Source organism: Rhinopithecus roxellana, chromosome 8 (assembly GCF_007565055.1).
Source record: "Rhinopithecus roxellana isolate Shanxi Qingling chromosome 8, ASM756505v1, whole genome shotgun sequence".
In the NCBI taxonomy this organism is placed as follows: Eukaryota; Metazoa; Chordata; class Mammalia; order Primates; family Cercopithecidae; genus Rhinopithecus; species Rhinopithecus roxellana.
In genome coordinates this window covers 32,766,617-32,784,160 of record NC_044556.1, presented here as the reverse complement: position 1 = coordinate 32,784,160, position 17,544 = coordinate 32,766,617, and the positions used below count along the sequence as shown (strand labels likewise).

Here is a 17,544-nt window from a genome sequence, read left to right as displayed (position 1 = left end):
GTTCTCAAACGCTGGGAGCAAGAGTTCTCCCTCGTGCAAAGCAAGAATCCCTCTGGATGCTTTCATGCTGCTCACCCGCTTTTGAATAGCTTTGCTATGTGCGGGCCACTTTCAAGATCGTTACAGAGAGCAGAGCATTTTCTCTCCAGCCTCCTTTACAACTAAAGCCAGGTATGTGATCCAGGCTCCATGACTACTGGGAAGGGCAGCAGCAGAGGTATCTGACTTCAGGGGAAGCAGTGATTGCAGGGTTACGTTCCTCCTGCAGAGGGGCCTTGGTACTGCTGGCAATTATGTGTGTGTAGTCACACCAGGAACAGGAGCGGCTGGGGCATTTTCCTCATGTATGATTTGAAGCTTTGTCACTAGAAACTTAGACTCTACAGTCCTCCCAATTCCACAAGCTACCCAATATCTTTTAATTCACTTCCTTTCCTATTATTTAAACCAGAGTCAGCTTCTGTTGCTTGCACCTGAGAATGTTGAATGCCTTCTAATCCAAATTTGCCTCAGCTGTCATTTCTTGAGATCCTAATTACAACAGCTTTCATTTGTTCAGTGCTTACAATGGTGCCGGGAACTGTGCTAGGAGCTTTATATCGCATTGTCTCATGAAATTCTCATAATGACGCTGCAAGGTAAGTACAGTTTATGGTGAATTTATCTTCCCATTTATAGTGGGGAAAAACTGAGGTATCAAGGCATCAGAGGATTTGTCCAGGGGCTTACAAGAGGGTACTAAAGTGTTGGGATGGTAGACAAGTTCTTGGATTCCAAGGGAGATTGTGGGAGTCCAGAAGAAATCTTTGTGCTCTGCTCTCCATGCTGGGGCAGGCAGAACTCTAAGCAGGTCATTTTGTCTCCATGACATTCTCTTCTCTGAGGTAAGAATCAGTAACACCCTTCTAATCTGGAGATGGTGAAATAAAGACAAAAATATTTTACTGTCCAAGAAGGATTTTTCCAGGACAACAGCAGAGATAGCTGACAATGGTACATATTGTTACCCCACAAAGAGGGTCTCTGAAACCCACTGGGGAACACGGGGTGGAAATGGATGCAGAGCAAAAGAAGCTGCAAGCCTGAGTTTGACTAAAAGCCTCGGTGCACAGTCCTGCATCACAAATACGTTTTAATACAGGTAATTTCTTTTCCATTCATTTGTAAGCACTTATTTAATTTACCCAATTCCAAGGCCAATAAATCTTGGCATTAAGGCTAATTTGACGTATATGCTGACAGTCTAATTAAGGATAGGGTATTTTATCAGCTCCTCTAAATTTTCATTTCTCTGGTCTATGATTTTTTATACTGGGTTGATCTTTTTTTTATTCATAAGGGCTTCATTCCCATTTGTCATGGCTGCATTAACTGGGCATCTAATGAAGACTTGGATATGAAAGTCTGCATCTCATTTATCTTCTGTAGCAGAATTAATAAAGCAGCAGGAAAATAGTTTCCTGTACTGGAACTTCTTTAGCCCATCCTGAGTCATCTAAAATGTATTTTGCTTGTGTTTTCCAGAATTCGGGCTCAGCTCTAAACTTTAGGAGACAGTGTCCAGCTTCAACTTCTATCCACTGACAGGCCTTACATACCCTACTTCCTGCCCCACCTATGACTCTGACATCGAGTAATCAAGTGAAAATGAGGTCATTAGGGTGGGCCTCTTCTGCTTGGAAAGGCTTGAACTGGAATGGCTGGGAGGTGATTTTCCCACTCATCCCCTCTACCCACATTTATTGAGCTTCTTCTGTAGGTCAAGCTCAGAGATATAAAACAGACTCAAGGTCACGGTCAAATAAGTCATGACACCACTGTTGGCCAATGTCCAGTGAAAGAAATATATCTTGGCCAAAGTTCAAGGTTGGGAGCAAGCTGGAAAGATCATTTGCTCTATCCTTTTGCCTTGGGGAGGGTGACCCTCCCAACCAGTACTTCTATTATTGAAGGGCTGCCAAAAGTCTGTGATACTTTTGACTTTTAGACTTTATGGGTATATGAGCACATACATCCACAAAGGTTTCCTAGGGCTGCCATAACAAACTGGGTGTCCTAACCAACATGAATTTATTGTCTCACAGTGCTGGAGGGTAGCAGTCCAAAATCAAGGTGTCAGCGAGGTTGCTTCCTTCTGAGGGCTGTTAGGGAAGGATCTGTTCCAGGCCTTGGCTATAGATGACTATTTGTTCTTTATGTCTCCTCACACTGTCTTCCCTTTATGTACGTCTGTGTCCACATTTCCCCTTTTCATGAGGGTACCAGCCATACTGGACTAAGGCCCACCCTAACTACCTCATTTTCACCTGATTACTCTGCAAAAGTCCTATCTCCAAATATGGTCACATTCGGAGGTACTGGGGCTTAGAACTTTGACACATGAATTTTAGGGAGACATAATTCAACCCATAAAAATGAGTCTCTCTGAAGCTGGTTTAACTAAAGCTCTAAGACGGCCTCTTGTAGTACAGTATAGCTGGAACACCAGAAAGAAATTTAAGAATCAGAAGTTAAAGGTCCAAATTAGCCCCTTCCCCTCTCTGAGCCTCAGATTTCTTCTCTGTAGGATAAGAGATCTGGACTGGGCCTGCTAAATCCCCTCACAGTTCTCGGGTTGTGTGGTTGATGAAGTGATAGAAATTGAAGCAGTGTCGTGGGGAGGTTAATGGTCAGGCTCCACCACTTACAAGCACGGTGATCTTCAGCAAATATTTATCTTCTGAGCCTCAGGGTTTTGTTTTGTTTTTTAGCTGTAAAAGGGGGATAGTGATGTTAGCTACTTCAAAAATGATGTGAGGACCAAGAGGCCCTCTGAATTGCCTGGCACGCCATTGTCACCCCATGTACATGAACTGCTGATGATATTACTACCAATCGCTATTAGGAGTCAGGCTTTGAATCTACACCTCAGCTCTCAGATGGTGTCCACTATTAGAAGGCAGGGCTGTGTCCCCAACCTGTTCTGCATCAGGGTCCTGTGCTGCAGCATGAATGCAGTAAGATGCTTTTGCCAGCAAGACTCTCATGATCCTTGTGACGGGCCTGTCCTCATTTCCACCTTATGCAAATTATACCTTATTCCATTCTAGCCCAGCTCCTTCACATTCATATTAGGGTTAGGACTAGAATTTCAAATGACTTTTTTTCTTGCTGTATTTTATCATTTTTATGCTATAGAAAAATCTAATAAAAAGAATAAAATATACTGATCTAATTTAACATAGCTTTATAAAGCAGGTCTGTAAATCTAGCCCTGCAATTGCAGCAGGATAATTTAGGAATCGGAGAGACTGAGGGGTTGAGGAGGATATATATTATTTATTATTTAGGCGCACCAAGCCAGTCAGATTAACATCCAATGGACTGAGCCCCAAACAAAGAGTCAGGTTACCTTTTAAGCATGTCATAGGGCAGGGGGAGATCTGTGCAGGGGAAAGCATATTACAGAAGCAAGAAACAGTCATTCATTTGAGACATGCATTACATTATTTCTTACTTTTCAAGGAAAAACATGTTTTATGACTGGAGTTTATCTGTCTAGTGACCTTGCAGCTGCACAGCTAGGGAAACAGGGTCTTCACAATGCCTGGGAAAGGGAGAGATAAGGCTCACTAGCCACAGAAAAACAGGCAGTTAATTTTTAAAGGATTCCACCTCTTTCTCTTTCTCAGGGGGATTTTTTTTTTTTTTTTACATACAACTGAGTTTTTGCTTACACATTTTTAATTTCTTTTAAGTCCTGTTTCACAATCCCCCTCTCCTATAAATGCTAGACCACTTGAGGTCTGTGCCCATCATTTGGCTCTTACCTTCACTGAACTATTAGTTATTCTCTCAGATGTGTCCTCACCTAGATTATAAGCAACTTAAGGAAACAAACAGGTCTTCTTACTCAGATTTAACAAAACTTATTTATTGACTTCCACAATGCACCAGCCCCTCTTACATAAAGTATCTCATACAATCCTCCCCGCAACCTCATCACAAATGAGCCCTGTGAGGCTCAAAGTTCCCATGGATAGTCAGGGGCCAAGCCAGGATCCCAATTTACATCTGACTTCAAGGCCACCTAGCATAATGCTATCCTTACCCATGCTCTGCCAGCTCCACAGACCCGTGGATTCCTTTCCCTCACCCCAGAACCTTCCGAGTAGGGTTTTCTGTGGCCTTGGTGCCCCCTGGTGGCACAAGAGGACTCATTCCACTGAAAGCCCGTGACCCTGAGCATTATGAGAGTGATTCACAGCCCAGTGTGGACAGCCCTGGGGTAGCAGAGCCCTCTGTACCCAGAGGAAAGCTAGCCTTTCTACCAGAGCTGTGCTTCTTAAACAGATCCTCAAGAGGATTCTGCTTCTGACGGGTCAAGAAGAGGAGTTAGGGTCCCCTGGGCCAGCAGCAGTGAGATGGCAGGCAGGGTCTCTGTTTCCCTCTCTACTTATCCCCCACTTCCCATCAGGACATGTGGGTTTGGGTATTCTCTGCTGGACCCTCCTGGCATTTTAATTTTCCAAGAGCTCACTTATGAAAGAGGGGAGAAAGAAGAGGAGAAGGTGGTTAAAGTTCAGGACCTAAATTTCTTTACCTTAGAGTAAAAGTAACCATAGAGCTCCTTTCCCAAAAGACATCAAGACTCTTCGATCAATCTTTATTGAATTTTTATCACGCTCTATTGCACTAGCAATGCAGAGACGAAGACACTCTTCCTGTCTATGAAAAGTAAACATAAGGGCTGGGTGCTGTAGCTCATGTCCGTAATCCCAGCATTTTGTGAGGCCAAGGAGAGCAGACTGCTTAAGCCCAGGAGTTCAAGACCAGCCTGGCAACGTGGCAAAACCCATCTCTACAAAAAATACAAAAAAAAATAGCCAAGCATGGTGGTGTACACCTGTAGTCCCAGCTACTCGGGAGGCTGAATCACGAGCTCAGGAGGCAGAGGTTGCAGTGAGCCAAGATTGTGCCACTGCACTACAGCCTGAATGATAGAGTAAGACCCTGCCTCAAAAAGAAAAAAAAAAGAAGTAAAAAGAGAAAAGAATGAACTTTTTCAAAAGTAAACATAAAAAAGTTACAATACAATGAAACAAATGCTCTAATATGGATGTCATGGAACTTTTTCTGTCATCCCAGAAATGGTTGCTGGCCCTCAAAACTAAGAACAAAGAATTGTTAAATACCCCACAAGCTAAAGAAAGCAGAAAACAATTAAGGGTCAGATACTTTCTCCAACCATCACTCCAGCCCCTAGCACTTGCCCAATTTATATATGCTATTCCTCTCCCACTGCCTCCCTGCACAGGGGCAAGAGAGCAGCAGGGGCAAGAGAGCAGCAGGGCAGAGAAAGAGTGGGTGGTAAGGAGTAGCCTGCTCTCTCACCTCCCATGTGGCAAGGACACGTGAGCCAGCTATCATCCTCTTCCTACTTGATTTCCCTTAAAAGGCCTTCCTTATACCTTAAAAAGTAATCACTAGCCTTTCTGAGAATCCTTTTTTTTTTTTTTTTTTTTTTTTGAGACGGGTCTCATTCTGTTACCCAGGCTGGAGTGCAGTTGTGCAATCTCAGCTCACTGCAGCCTCGACCTCCCGGGCTCGAGTGATCATCCCACGTCACACAAAGTACTTGAGACCACAGGTGCACATCACCCTGCCCAGCTAATTTTTGTGTTTTTGTAGAGACAGGGTCTCCCCACATTGGCTAGGCTGGTCTCAAACTCCTGGCTTCAAGCTATCCACCCACCTAGGCCTCCCAAAGTGCTGGGATTACAGGCATAAAACCACCATACCTGGCCTGAAAACCACCATACCTGGCCCAGAGAATCCTTTAATCACTGGTCTAACTTTGAGATAATTTGAGATACCCTGGGGCTATACTAGCCAATACTGTGACCACTAGCCACGGGTGGCTACTGAGCACTTGAAATATGGCTGGTCTGAATTGAAATGTGCTGCTAACTGAAAAATATACCCTGGATTTTGAAGACAGTACAGGAGAAAAAATGTAAAATATTAGTATTTTATCAATCACAAATTGAAATAACATTTTGAATATATTGTTTGAATAATTAAAATGTTATTAAAATTATTTTCATCTGTTTTACTTTGTTTTGAGACAGAGTCTCACACTGTTGCACAGCCTGGAGTGCTGTGGCTCAATCTCGGCTCACTGCAACCTCCATCTCCTGGGTTCAAGCAATCCTCCTGCCTCAGCCTCCTGAGTAGCTGGGACTACAGGTACGCACCACCACGCCCAGTTAATTTTTGTATTTTTAGTAGAGATGGGGTTTCGACATGTTGGCCAGACTGGTCTCAAACTCCTGACCTCAAGTGATCCACACACCTCAGCCTCCTAAAGTGCTAGGATTACAGGCGTGAGCCACTGCGCCCTGCCCTGTTTTACTTTTTTTAATGTGGCTACCAGACTATATTGCCCAGGCTGGACTTGAACTCCTGGGCTCAAGGGATCCTCCTGCCTCAGCCTCCTGAGTAGCTGGGATTACAGGCACGTGCCACTGCACCAGGCAGTACTTACATTTTCTAATGCTAAGTTTTAAACTGCTTTTTCTAAAACTAATATGGCCCATACTGTGTTACCCCTAACAACATGAATAATTTCTCTACAGCAGGAGTCCAAGACCCCTGAATTATAACATTCAAACTGGAATTTTGGCTGGGCGCAATGGCTCACGCCTATAATCCCAGCATTTTGGGAGGCCAAGGTGGGCGGATCACTTGAGGTCAGGAGTTTGAGACCAGCCTGGCCAACACGGTGAAACCCCATCTCTACTAAAAGTACAAAAATTAGCTGGGCGTGGTGGCAGATGCCTGTAATCCCAGCTACTCAGGAGGCTGAGGCAGAAGAATCGCTTGAACCAGGAGGCAGAGGTTGCAGTGAGCTGAGATGGCGCCACTGCACTCCAGCCTGGGCGACAGAGAACAGACTGGAATTTTAAGGAAGCTGCAAGTTTCACTATGACAGCTGAGGAATAAAAAGGGACTCTGAATGCCAGTGCCGGGTATTGGACTCTGGTTCAATACCAGAGTCTGGTATCTTCCGATCTGGGAGCTGGGAACCAGACTGGAAGGTAGGCTGTGAGTAAAAAGCTGGAGGTGAGAGAGTCGGAAGAAACTTAGCACAAGGAATGATCCATGGAGGGGGTGAAGCTTACCAATTTGAATGTAAATTAGCACCACTTTTTCGGGAGGCAATTTGTAAGTATGTATCAAAAGTCTTAAAAAATGACCATGTCCTTTAACCCAGTCATTCAATTTCTAGTAACTTATAAGGAAATTTTAAAACTGCACAAATATTTAGCTATGAGGATATTCAACCAGCACTGTAATAGCTAAAACAAAAAACAAACAAAAGCAAAAAAAAAAAAAAAAAAAGTCCAAGTATAGTGGCTGGCCTGCAATCTCAGCACTTTGGGAGGCCAAGGAGGGAGGGTCACTTGAGACTGGACTACACACTGAGACCCCATCTCTACAAATTGTTTTTTTAATTAGCTAGGTGTGGTGGTACGTCCCTGTAGTCCTAGCTTCTTGGGAGGCTGAGGTGGGAAGCTCACTTGAACCTAGGAGGCTGAGGCTGGACTAAGCCATGATAGTGCCACTGCACTCCAACCTTAATCCACAATTAAGATACAGCTATAAAATGGAATATTTTTCAACAATTACAAAGGATGTAAGTGAAAACTTGACATGGAAAGACATTTATTCTAAACTCTGTAAAGAAGGCCAGCTACAGAATTGTACCTCCAGTATGTATGTCAATTTTGCTTACAAAAGAAAAAAAGAAACAAAACATGCTGGGCCTGCAATCACATTTTGGGAGACTAGAGTGGGAGGACTATTGAGGCAAGGAGTTTAAGACCAGCCCGGACAACACAGCGAGACCCCCATCTCTACAAAAAATGTAAAAATTAGCCAGGCATGATGGCTCGAGGCTGTGGTCCTAGCCAGTTGAAAGGCTGAGAGGGGAGGTTGGCTTGAACCCAGGACGTCAAGGTTGTAATGAGCTATAATTGTTCTACTGCACTACAGCCTGGGTGACAGCACAAGACCCTGTGCACCCAAAAAAAACTTTTTAAAGGCAAACGAAAAAACATTAAAAGTACACATTTGCAAAGACAACTATCTGAAAGGATATTCTCCAAGGGGTTAAAAGTCATCTGTGGACAGTGGGGCCATAGGTGTTTTCCTTTATTTTTACCAGCTTTATAATTAATTTTTTAAAGTTATTTTTAAATAGTCCTACCCAGTCTTCCTTACAAGTTAGGACCCAAATGCCACTCTCTTCCCCTAAACTGTCCTGAGTCCCCTCACCATAATAAGCACCAATGTCTTCGTTAAAATCCCGACACTTTGCCGACACTCAGTGCGGGAGTTGAACCTTGCTCCATCTGGTCCTTTAGTCCCTGTGTGCGTCTTTCCCCCTACGAGCCTCCTGAGCCCCTCCCAGAGGTCCCGTGTCTTCCCCGTACTTGCCCCACAGGCTAGATCAGACCCTGTCTGACCCCTGGGTTATTGTAAAACTTTAAGATCTGTCCCCTAGGTCTCGGAGTAGGTTGAAGTAGGGTCCAAAGGTTAAAAAACACACAAAATGCCAGGCCACGAACTGAGACACTGAGGCCCGGCTGCAGACCTCTCTCCCTAGAGGGGAATAATCCCTCCGGGCCGGTTCCACCATGGAGCCAAGAGCAGGTCACCGCGCCAGCAGCCCAAGCCTTCGCCGGGCTCTGTGCGGCGGAAGCGCAGCGATGATTTCCAGTAAAGAACGCGGACGTTGCACCGTGATCAATTTTGTCCCTTTGGAGGCGCCGTTAGGGTCCACGCCCCGCTCGCGTCAAGTGACTGAGGACTGTGCTGGAGAAGGACGTGCCGTGCCGCTGGGTTCTGGGTCAGGGCGGTCGGTGGATGGGATGGAGGCGACCTTGGAGCAGCACTTGGAAGACACGTGAGTAGTGCGCGCTTCGGCCTGTGCTGAGGTCGCGGCGGAGGAACTTGAGCGGGACGAAAGGCGCGAGCTGCGAGTGCCGGCCAGGGCGTCTCGGAGAGTCTCGCGACCCCTGGGACACGGGATGAGGGGACTAAGCCCTACCCAAGGGTCGCAGGGCGGGGCAGGTGACCCGGAATTAAAATCCTGCCGAGCAGCGCACATTCCCTCTTGAGCGAGTCTCCTGGGCCCAGGCCACATGCCAAAACTGCCAATCTCGTTGTTGAAATCGTCTTTACGGTTAGGGTTGTTCCGCACGAGTTTTAGGAAACGGGTTGACTTTTGGGAAGATTGTGCCGGTTGTGCAGAGTCGAGCCCTGCGGTGTAAACAAACACGTTTCTCCTTGTGTGTAACCTATCAGTTACTTGGTGCTTAAGTAGATAAAAATCATCCTTTAAATTTTTCGAACGAGCAGTATCTATGTAAAATTCAAAACTGGAAAAGTATAAAGGGTACAGAGAGACACCTGCCTACCACCGATGCCCCTCAGCTTCCACTTACCCTCCAGGAGGTAACTTAAGAGTTTTTCAACAGCTGCTTTGAATGAGTTAGTACTAAAACATGCATTTTTTAACAAGAGTGAAAGCATCCTAGATGTTTTTCACGCAGTGTTTGTGGCCCTGCAGAACTCAGCAGTACACATTTTTTTCTCTCATCAGAGAGAAACTAGTTTATTTAAATTAATTAGAACTCTTTTCTTCTTTTCTTTTCTTTTCTTTTTTTTTTTTTTTTTTGAGACGGAGTTTCGCTCTTGTTTCTCAGGCTGGAGCGCAATGGCGTGATCTCGGCTCACCGCAACCTCCGCCTCCGGGGGTTCAAGCGATTATCCTGCCTCAGCCTCCCGAGTAGCTGAGATTACGGTCATGCGCCACCAAGCCCAGCTAATTTTGTATTTTTGGTAGAGACGGGGGTTTCTCCATGTTGGTCAGGCTGGTCTTGAACTACGACCTCAGGTGATCCATCCACCTCGGCCTCCCAAAGTGCTGGGATTAGAGGCGTGAGCCACCGCACCCGGCCCTAGAACTTAATTTTTTTCTTAGGGTGTGACAATGAAAAAAGATTGAGAAACATTGATTTAAAGCACTTAAAGAATGCCTGGTACATAGAACACCTGTATGTTGATATTTATTTAAATCCTTTTTTTCCCATTATGTACTTCAACTCTCTTGCGTTCCTGGAATTAGAATGAAGAATCCCTCCATTGTTGGAGTCCTGTGCACAGATTCACAAGGACTTAATCTGGGTTGTAAGTATCTCTCATACCAACCATTTGGTGAATTGCACAGCATCTGATGTTGACTTGGAGCCTAGCGTGCTATTATTTTCTAGCTTTTATTTCCTGTTACCTTGCCAGTTCTTTCTGCATTTGAGAGAAGAGATTATCTCCAAATAACAGTATCAGAAAATTGAAACTTTTCAGTTGGTATTTATGAAGGAAGATGTTCCTTGCAGTCCTATAGCAATAAATAGTTGTCTCTACTAAAAATAATATTTGAATCATTTTAAATTGAGTCTAGAAAGGACTTCAGATAACGACGGCTGTTAACCATTTATTGAGTGTATTCCATATGCTGAGACTGCTAGGTTCTAAATACATTATCTTTAATTTTCACAACAACCCTGCAAGGTGGGTGATGTACTATTTTTAAGCTCAACTACACTAAACAAGAAGTGAATAGGCAGTAAAATGGGGTTTCATTGTTGGACATACCTGGTCTCAACCCCTTGCTCTTTCATTTGCTAGTAGTGTGAACATGGACCAAAAAACTACCATTTAGGGCTTCATTCTCTTCACTGGGTTGTTATTTAATAATGGTAATAATCATAGGATTATATTTATTGAGCTCTTATGTGCCAAGCACCATTGTAAGTGCTTTACATATACTCTTATTCCTCATAACAACCCAGTGGGGTAGAAAAAGAAATTGAGGGGCCAGGTGCAGTGGCTCACACTTGTAATCCCAGTACTTTGGGAGGCCAAGGCAGACACATAACTTGAGCCCAGGAGTTCAAGACCAGCCTGTGCAACACAGACCCCCCCATCTCTATTTAAATATATATATATATATGTTTTTAAAATTTAAAAAAAGAGGCTGGGTGTGGTGGCTCACACCTGTAATCCCAGCACTTTGGGAAGCAGAGGCTGGTGGATCACCTGAGGTCAGGAGTTCGAGACTAGCCTGGCCAACATGGTGAAACCACATCTGTACTAAAAATGCAAAAAAAATTAGCCAGGTATGGTAGCAGGTGCCAGTAATCCCAGCTACTCGGGAGGCTGAGGCAGAGAATCACTTGAACGTGGGAGGCAGAGGTTGCAGTGAGCCAAGGTTGTACCATTGCTCTCTAGCCTGGATGACAAGAGCAAGACTCCATCTCAAAAAATAAAAATAAAAAAAAAGAAACTGAGGCACAGAGGTTAAATAACTTGCCTGAGGTCATACAGCTGGTAAGTAGTTAAGCTAGGATTTTTGTCTGGCCCTGAGGCCTCTTAATCACAATTTTTTTTTTTTTTTTTTTTTTTTTTGAGACAAAGTCTTGCTCTGTCGCCCAGGCTAGAGTGTGGTGGCACAATCTTGGCTCACTGCAACCTCTGCTTCCCAGGTTCAAGCAATTCTCCTGCCTCAGCCTCCTGAGTAGCTGGGATTATAGGCATCTGCCACCACGCCCAGCTAATTTTTGTATTTTTAGTAGAGAAAGGGTTTCACCATGTTGGCCAGGTTGGTCTCGAACTCTTTATCTCAGGTGATCCACCCACCTCAGCCTCCCAGAGTGCTGGGATTACAAGAATGAGCCACCACACCTGGCCTAATCACAATATTTTAAGGTTATATAATATGTATAAAATGCTTACATAGAACTGAGACATAATACTTAATAAATGGTAGCAATTACAGATGAGGAAATAAGTTTGGAAAGGTAAATAACTAAAGCCGTTAATTAGTGACAGAACTAGTAAATCCAAGACTTGTTGCTCCTAAGTCAGGAATGTTTAAAGCTCTGAATTTTTGCTGGAAGAGTAACTGAAAGAGGTAATCTGTGTAACTCAGTTATGTTTAACATGCACATCAGTCATTTGGGAGAAAAGGGTAAATTTTTGGAAGCATTTGCCAGGCTCACTAATGGAAAGACTGAAATTCAGGTATGGAAATCTAAAACTAAATGAGTTCCTTCAAGAAACCTTCAAGGCCCAAATGTCGGCATCGGATCTGGTCAAAATGTTTTGTATAGTAATGGTACATCCATATGCTCTGCCATAGTGGCATGTCTGTTACCTGATTTGGTTTCAGGTACAGTTAAGTTTGTGTTGCCTTTGTATACAGAAATATATTGTGAAGTATACTTAGTAATTAATTTTTGTACCTAGAATTTATAGGTACTTTTGTACCCAAGATTTAGTTACTATAATATATACAGACTTATACAAACATTAATAAAAAGACAATTCTGTTGACATTTTAAAACAACCAGCTAGCTTATTCTAGCAGAAATACTCTATGAGCAATCAGGTGACATATATCATCTCTGTTTTCCAGGCCGTGGGACCCTGTCAGATGAGCATGCTGGAGTGATATCTGTTCTAGCCCAGCAAGCAGCTAAGCTAACCTCTGACCCCACTGATATTCCTGTGGTGTGTCTAGAATCAGATAATGGGTGAGTAGATTTCAACAGATCCTTTCCTTTTTGTTCAGAAAAATTCCTGGTAAAATTGGTGGGGGCCGGCCCTGTGTTCATCAGTGATTCCTCATTCAAACTACTTTGGGAAAAGTTCTTAATCTTTTGGACCACAGGAACAGACAAGTTGATCCCTAAAGCTAATGTGCTCTCAAGACACAATGCTATTTAAATGAAGAATAAGAATTGGCACAAACTATCAGTTTATCAACCAAAAGCAAGTAATAAATAGCACAAAGGAAAACTAATCCAAGAATAAAAACTACTTTTTTTTTCTTTTTTTCTTTCTTTTGTTTTTTTTTTTTTTTGAGGCAAGGTGTTGCCCTGGCACCAGGCTGGAGTACAGTGGTGTGATCATGGGTCACTGTGACCTCAACCCTTCTCAATCGCTCAAGCGATTCACCCAACTCAGCCTCCCGAGTTAGAGCTGACACTACAGGTGTGCACTACCACACCCAGCTAATTTTTCTATTTTTTGTAGAGAGGAGGTTTCACCATGTTTCCCAGGCTGGTCTCAAACTCCTGGGCTCCAGTGATTTGCCCACCTCAGCCTCCCAAAGTGCTGGGATTACAGGAATGAGTCACTGCACCCAGCCAAAAATTACTTCTAATAAAATTACTAAAGATATTCCAAGTGATGGTCCTCAGAATAATATGTGAAAAAACATATACAACTGCTACTATCACAGCTTTGTAAAAAGAAGAAACATACAGTCATGCAATGCTTAACAATGGGGATACATTCTGAGAAATGTGTCAGGCAGTTTTGTTGTATGAACATCATAGAGTGTACTTAAACAAACCTAGGTGGTATACCCTATTACACACCTAGGCTGTATTGCTCTTAGACTACAAAGATTTGTAGCCTAAATAATGTAGGCAGTTATAACAGTGGTATTTGTGTATCTAAACATAGAGAAGATACAGTAAAAATACGATATAGAGAAATTTTTTTAAAAGTATATCTGAATGGGGCACTTAACCATGAACGGAGCTTACAAGACTGGAAGTTGCTCTGAGTGAGCCAATGAAACTTTTTGACCTTTATAATAACACTTAAAACAATTGTACAACTGCACAAAAATTCTTTTAATTTTTTTTTTTTTTTTTCACTTTTTAGACTTTTGTTAAAAACAAAGAAGAAACACACATTAGCCTAGACCTGCACAGGGTCAGGATCATCAATATCACTATCTTCTACCTTCACATCTTCTCCCACTGGAAGGTCATCCAGGGCAGTAACATGCATGGAGTTGTCATCTCCTGTCTCCTGTAATGAAGATACCTTCTGGAATACCTCCTAAAGGACCTGTCTGAGGCTGTTTTATAGTTAACCTTTTCTTAATAAGTAGGAGTAGTATACTCTAAAATAATTATAAAAAGTATGCCGGCCACAGTGGCTCACACCTGTAATCCCAGCACTTTGGGAGGCCAAGGCGGGCAGATCACTTGAGGTCAGGAGTTCGAGACCAGCCTAACCAACATGGTGAAACCCTGTCTCTACTAAAAATACGAAAGTTAGCCAGGCATGGTGGCGGGCACCTGTAAGCCTAGCTACTTGGGAGGCTGAGGCAGGAGAATTGCTTGAACTCGGGAAGCAGAGATCACGCCAGTGCACTCCAACCTGGGCAACAGAGCAAGACTCCATCTCAAAAAAAAAAAAAAAAAAGTATAGTAAATACATAAACCATAGCATAGTCATTTATTATCAAGTGTTATGTACTGTACATAATTGTATGTGCTATACTTTTTATGACTGGCAGCACAATTTCACAATTTGTTTATACCAGCATTGCCACAAACATGTGAGTAGTGTGTTGTGCTGTGTGACGTTGGGACAGTTAAAAGGTCACTAGGCAATAGGAATTTTTCAGTTCCATTATAATCTTATGGGACTACCATCATATGTAGGGTACACTGTTGACTGAAGCATTGTTATGCAGCACATGACTGTATCATATACATGCAAAGAAAACAAGGACCAGGAAAGCCTTTTTTTTGTAGTTCCAGCTACTGAGGTGGCTGAAGCAGGAGGATTGCTTAGTCCAGGAGTTTGAGGCCAGCGTGGGCAACACAGCAAGACAGTGCCTAAAAAAACCAAAACAAAGAACCAGGGAAATGTTAACAGTGGTTGTCTGTGTGTAGTAGGATTAAGAATTCATTTCGTGTTTATATGCTATACGTTTATGTATTTCCCAAATGTTTTGTTAATGTTTATTGGTTTTATACATAGAGAAACAATTACATTATTTTATACATTGTGTCCTAAACCAAACAACATCTTTAATCTTACAGTGAAGTACCACTGATAACATCTTACTGAATATTTTCTTCCTTGCATTTCAGGAACATTATGATCCAGAAACATGATGGCATCACAGTGGCAGTGCACAAAATGGCCTCTTGACACCTCATATCTGTTCTTCAGCAGCCTGTCACAGGAACTCAGTCCTACCTATGTTAATTACCTTATAGAACTACTAAAGTTCCAGTAGTTAGGCCATTCATTTAATGTGCATTGGGCACTTTTCTATTTATTTAAGAGTCAATTGCTTTCTAATGCTCTATGGACCGACTATCAAGATATTAGTAAGAAAGGATCATGTTTTGAAGCAGCAGCTCCAGGTCACTTTGTATATAGAATTTTGCTATATTCAATAAATCTGTTTGGAGGAAAATGGATCTTTTCTAGATTCTTTAAACTTAACCAAATGTTCTTTTGTTCAGTTATCAAATTGTAATTGTTTTGAAAGGTCTTTGTTCTAAATTACTTGCTTTTGTTTAAGAAGCTTCCTGAAATACCTACATTCTCACAGGTACATCCATGGATCCCACCCCTGTGCAGTCAGAAATCTACATACAACTTTTAAACCCTCAATAGCCTACTGACTTAAACATTAACACTAGTTTTCTATGTTTCATATTTTTTTGGTTTGGTTTCTTTTTTTCTTTTTTTTTGGTAGACAGAGTCCTGCTCTGCTGCCAGGCTGGAGTGCAGTGGTGCGATCTTGGCTCATTGCAACCTCCGCCTCCCGGGTTCAAGCGATTCTTCTGCCTCAGCCTCCCAAGTAGTTGGGATTACAGGCATGTGACACCACACCTGGCTAATTTTTGTATTTTTAGTAGAGACGGGGTTTCACCATGTTGGCCAGGATCGTCTCGATCTCTTGACCTCATGATCCACCCGCCTCAACCTCCCAAAGTGCTGGGATTACAGGCAATGAGCCACCGTGCCCGGCTGTTTTATGTATTATATACTATATTCTTATAGTAAAGTAAGCTAGAGAAAAGAATGTTATTAAAACTATAAGGAAGATAATATATAATATTCATTAAGTAGAAGTGGATCGTTATAAAGGTCTTTGTATTTGTCATCTTCACAATGAGTAGTCTGAAAAGGAGGGTTTGTCTCCCTGTCTCGGGTGGCAGAGGTGAAAGAAAATTCATGTATAAGTGGATCCGTGTTGTTCAAGGATCAGCTATACTATATGGCAGGAACTCATTTAATTTTCCTTAATAACCCTATACAGTAGGTACTCTTATTTACCCTATCTTAGGTTTGTGTAACTAAGGCTATGAAATTACCAGAGTCATCATTTGGACTCAGGACTCCAACTCGGAGTCTGTACTCTTTTTTTGTTGTTGTTGAGACAGAGTCTAGCTCTGTCGCCCAGGCTGGAGTGCAATGGCATGATCTTGCTCACTGCAAGCTCTGCCTCCTAGGTTCATGCCATTCTCCTGCCTCAGCCTCCCCAGTAGCTGGGACTACAGGTGCCTACCACCACACCTGGCTCATTTTTTGTATTTTTAGTAGAGACGGGGTTTCGCTGTGTTAGCCAGGATGGTCTCAATCTCCTGACCTCATGATCTGCCTGCCTCGGCCTCCCAAAGTGCTAGGATTACAGGCGTGAGCCACCGCGCCCAGCTGAGTCTATACTCTTTAACACCTAGACCACCAAATAGAACATGTTGGCTAGAAAATAAATTTTTACATTTGAAAAGTATAGGTCTGACTGGGTACAGTGACTCATACCTGTAATTCCAGCACTTTGAGAGGTCAAGGCAGGAGATGGCTTAAGCCAAGACCAGCCTGGGCAACATACTGTGACCCCATCTCTACAAAATAAGCTTTTTTTTAATTAACCAAGCATGGTGGCATGGGCCTGTATCCCAGCTACTTGGGAGGCTGAGCCAGGAGGATCACTTGAGCCTAGAAGGTTAACGTTGATGATGTGCCACTGCACCCTAGCCTGGGTGACAAGAGCAAGCCACTATCTCAAAAAAAAAAAAAGGTTCACTTCAACCTTTATAGTTTTCAACAACGGAATTGTGCACAAGCAGGCACAAAAGACTGATTCGTTGAACTTGAATGTCATTCTCTGTTGCTCTAGCAATTTAACATTTGACAGTGTAAAAACCTCCAGAATATTACTTATCCAAAAATACTAAGCATCTACAAATATAAGGTGCTATGTGAGAACAGCAAACATTTTAGTAAGACATAGCTCCAGCCCTTGAGCTTGTACTTTATTTATTTATTTATTTTTTTTTTTTGAGACGGAGTCTTGCTCTGTCGCCCGGGCTGGAGTGCAGTGGCTGGATCTCGGCTCACTGCAAGTTCCGCCTCCCGGGTTTATGCCATTCTCCTGCCTCAGTCTCCAGAGTAGCTGGGACTACAGGCGCCCGCCACATCGCCTGGCTAGTTTTTTGTATTTTTTAGTAGAGACGGGCTTTCACCGTGTTAGCCACGATGGTCTCGATCTCCTGACCTCGTGATCCACCCGTCTTGGCCTCCCAAAGTGCTGCGATTACAGGCTTGAGCCACCGCGCCCGGCCTTGTACTTTAATAGATGGGATATATATGTGTGGTCTTCACCATACT

The 17,544-nt window shown here is 43.1% G+C and overlaps 1 protein-coding gene and 1 long non-coding RNA gene across 3 annotated transcripts; one reads left to right on the top strand and one right to left on the bottom strand.

Annotated features, from left to right (window-relative positions):
* Positions 1-643: 643 nt before the first annotated feature.
* LOC104680337 lies at positions 644-8,725 on the bottom strand. Its single transcript, XR_750445.1, has 3 exons — positions 8,592-8,725; positions 4,583-4,703; positions 644-910 (listed from the first exon to the last, which is right to left on the bottom strand). It is a non-coding gene; the product is annotated as an uncharacterized LOC104680337 (long non-coding RNA).
* Positions 8,613-15,344, top strand: LAMTOR5 (late endosomal/lysosomal adaptor, MAPK and MTOR activator 5). 2 transcript variants are annotated; one of them, XR_004058668.1, is made up of 5 exons: positions 8,633-8,950; positions 10,175-10,236; positions 12,524-12,641; positions 13,783-13,934; positions 15,009-15,342. XR_004058668.1 is itself a non-coding variant. In XM_010386265.2 (4 exons), the coding sequence occupies exons 1-4, from the start codon at positions 8,682-8,684 to the stop codon at positions 15,067-15,069; spliced, it is 510 nt and encodes a 169-aa protein (XP_010384567.1). In that variant the 5' UTR covers positions 8,613-8,681; the 3' UTR covers positions 15,070-15,344. The 2 variants fall into 2 exon arrangements, 1 of the variants encoding a protein (XP_010384567.1); XM_010386265.2 differs by lacking the exon at positions 13,783-13,934 and having other exon boundaries at positions 8,613-8,950; positions 15,009-15,344.
* The last annotated feature ends 2,200 nt before the right edge of the window (positions 15,345-17,544 follow it).

Excerpts from the sequence above, each read along its gene's own strand:
- LAMTOR5 (XM_010386265.2), top strand. The coding sequence starts at position 8,682 with ATGGAGCCAAGAGCAGGTCACCGCGCCAGCAGCCCAAGCCTTCGCCGG. Across the intron at positions 8,951-10,174 it reads GAGCAGCACTTGGAAGACAC|AATGAAGAATCCCTCCATTG; the intron begins GTGAGTAGTGCG and ends TCCTGGAATTAG. Across the intron at positions 10,237-12,523 it reads ACAAGGACTTAATCTGGGTT|GCCGTGGGACCCTGTCAGAT; the intron begins GTAAGTATCTCT and ends TCTGTTTTCCAG.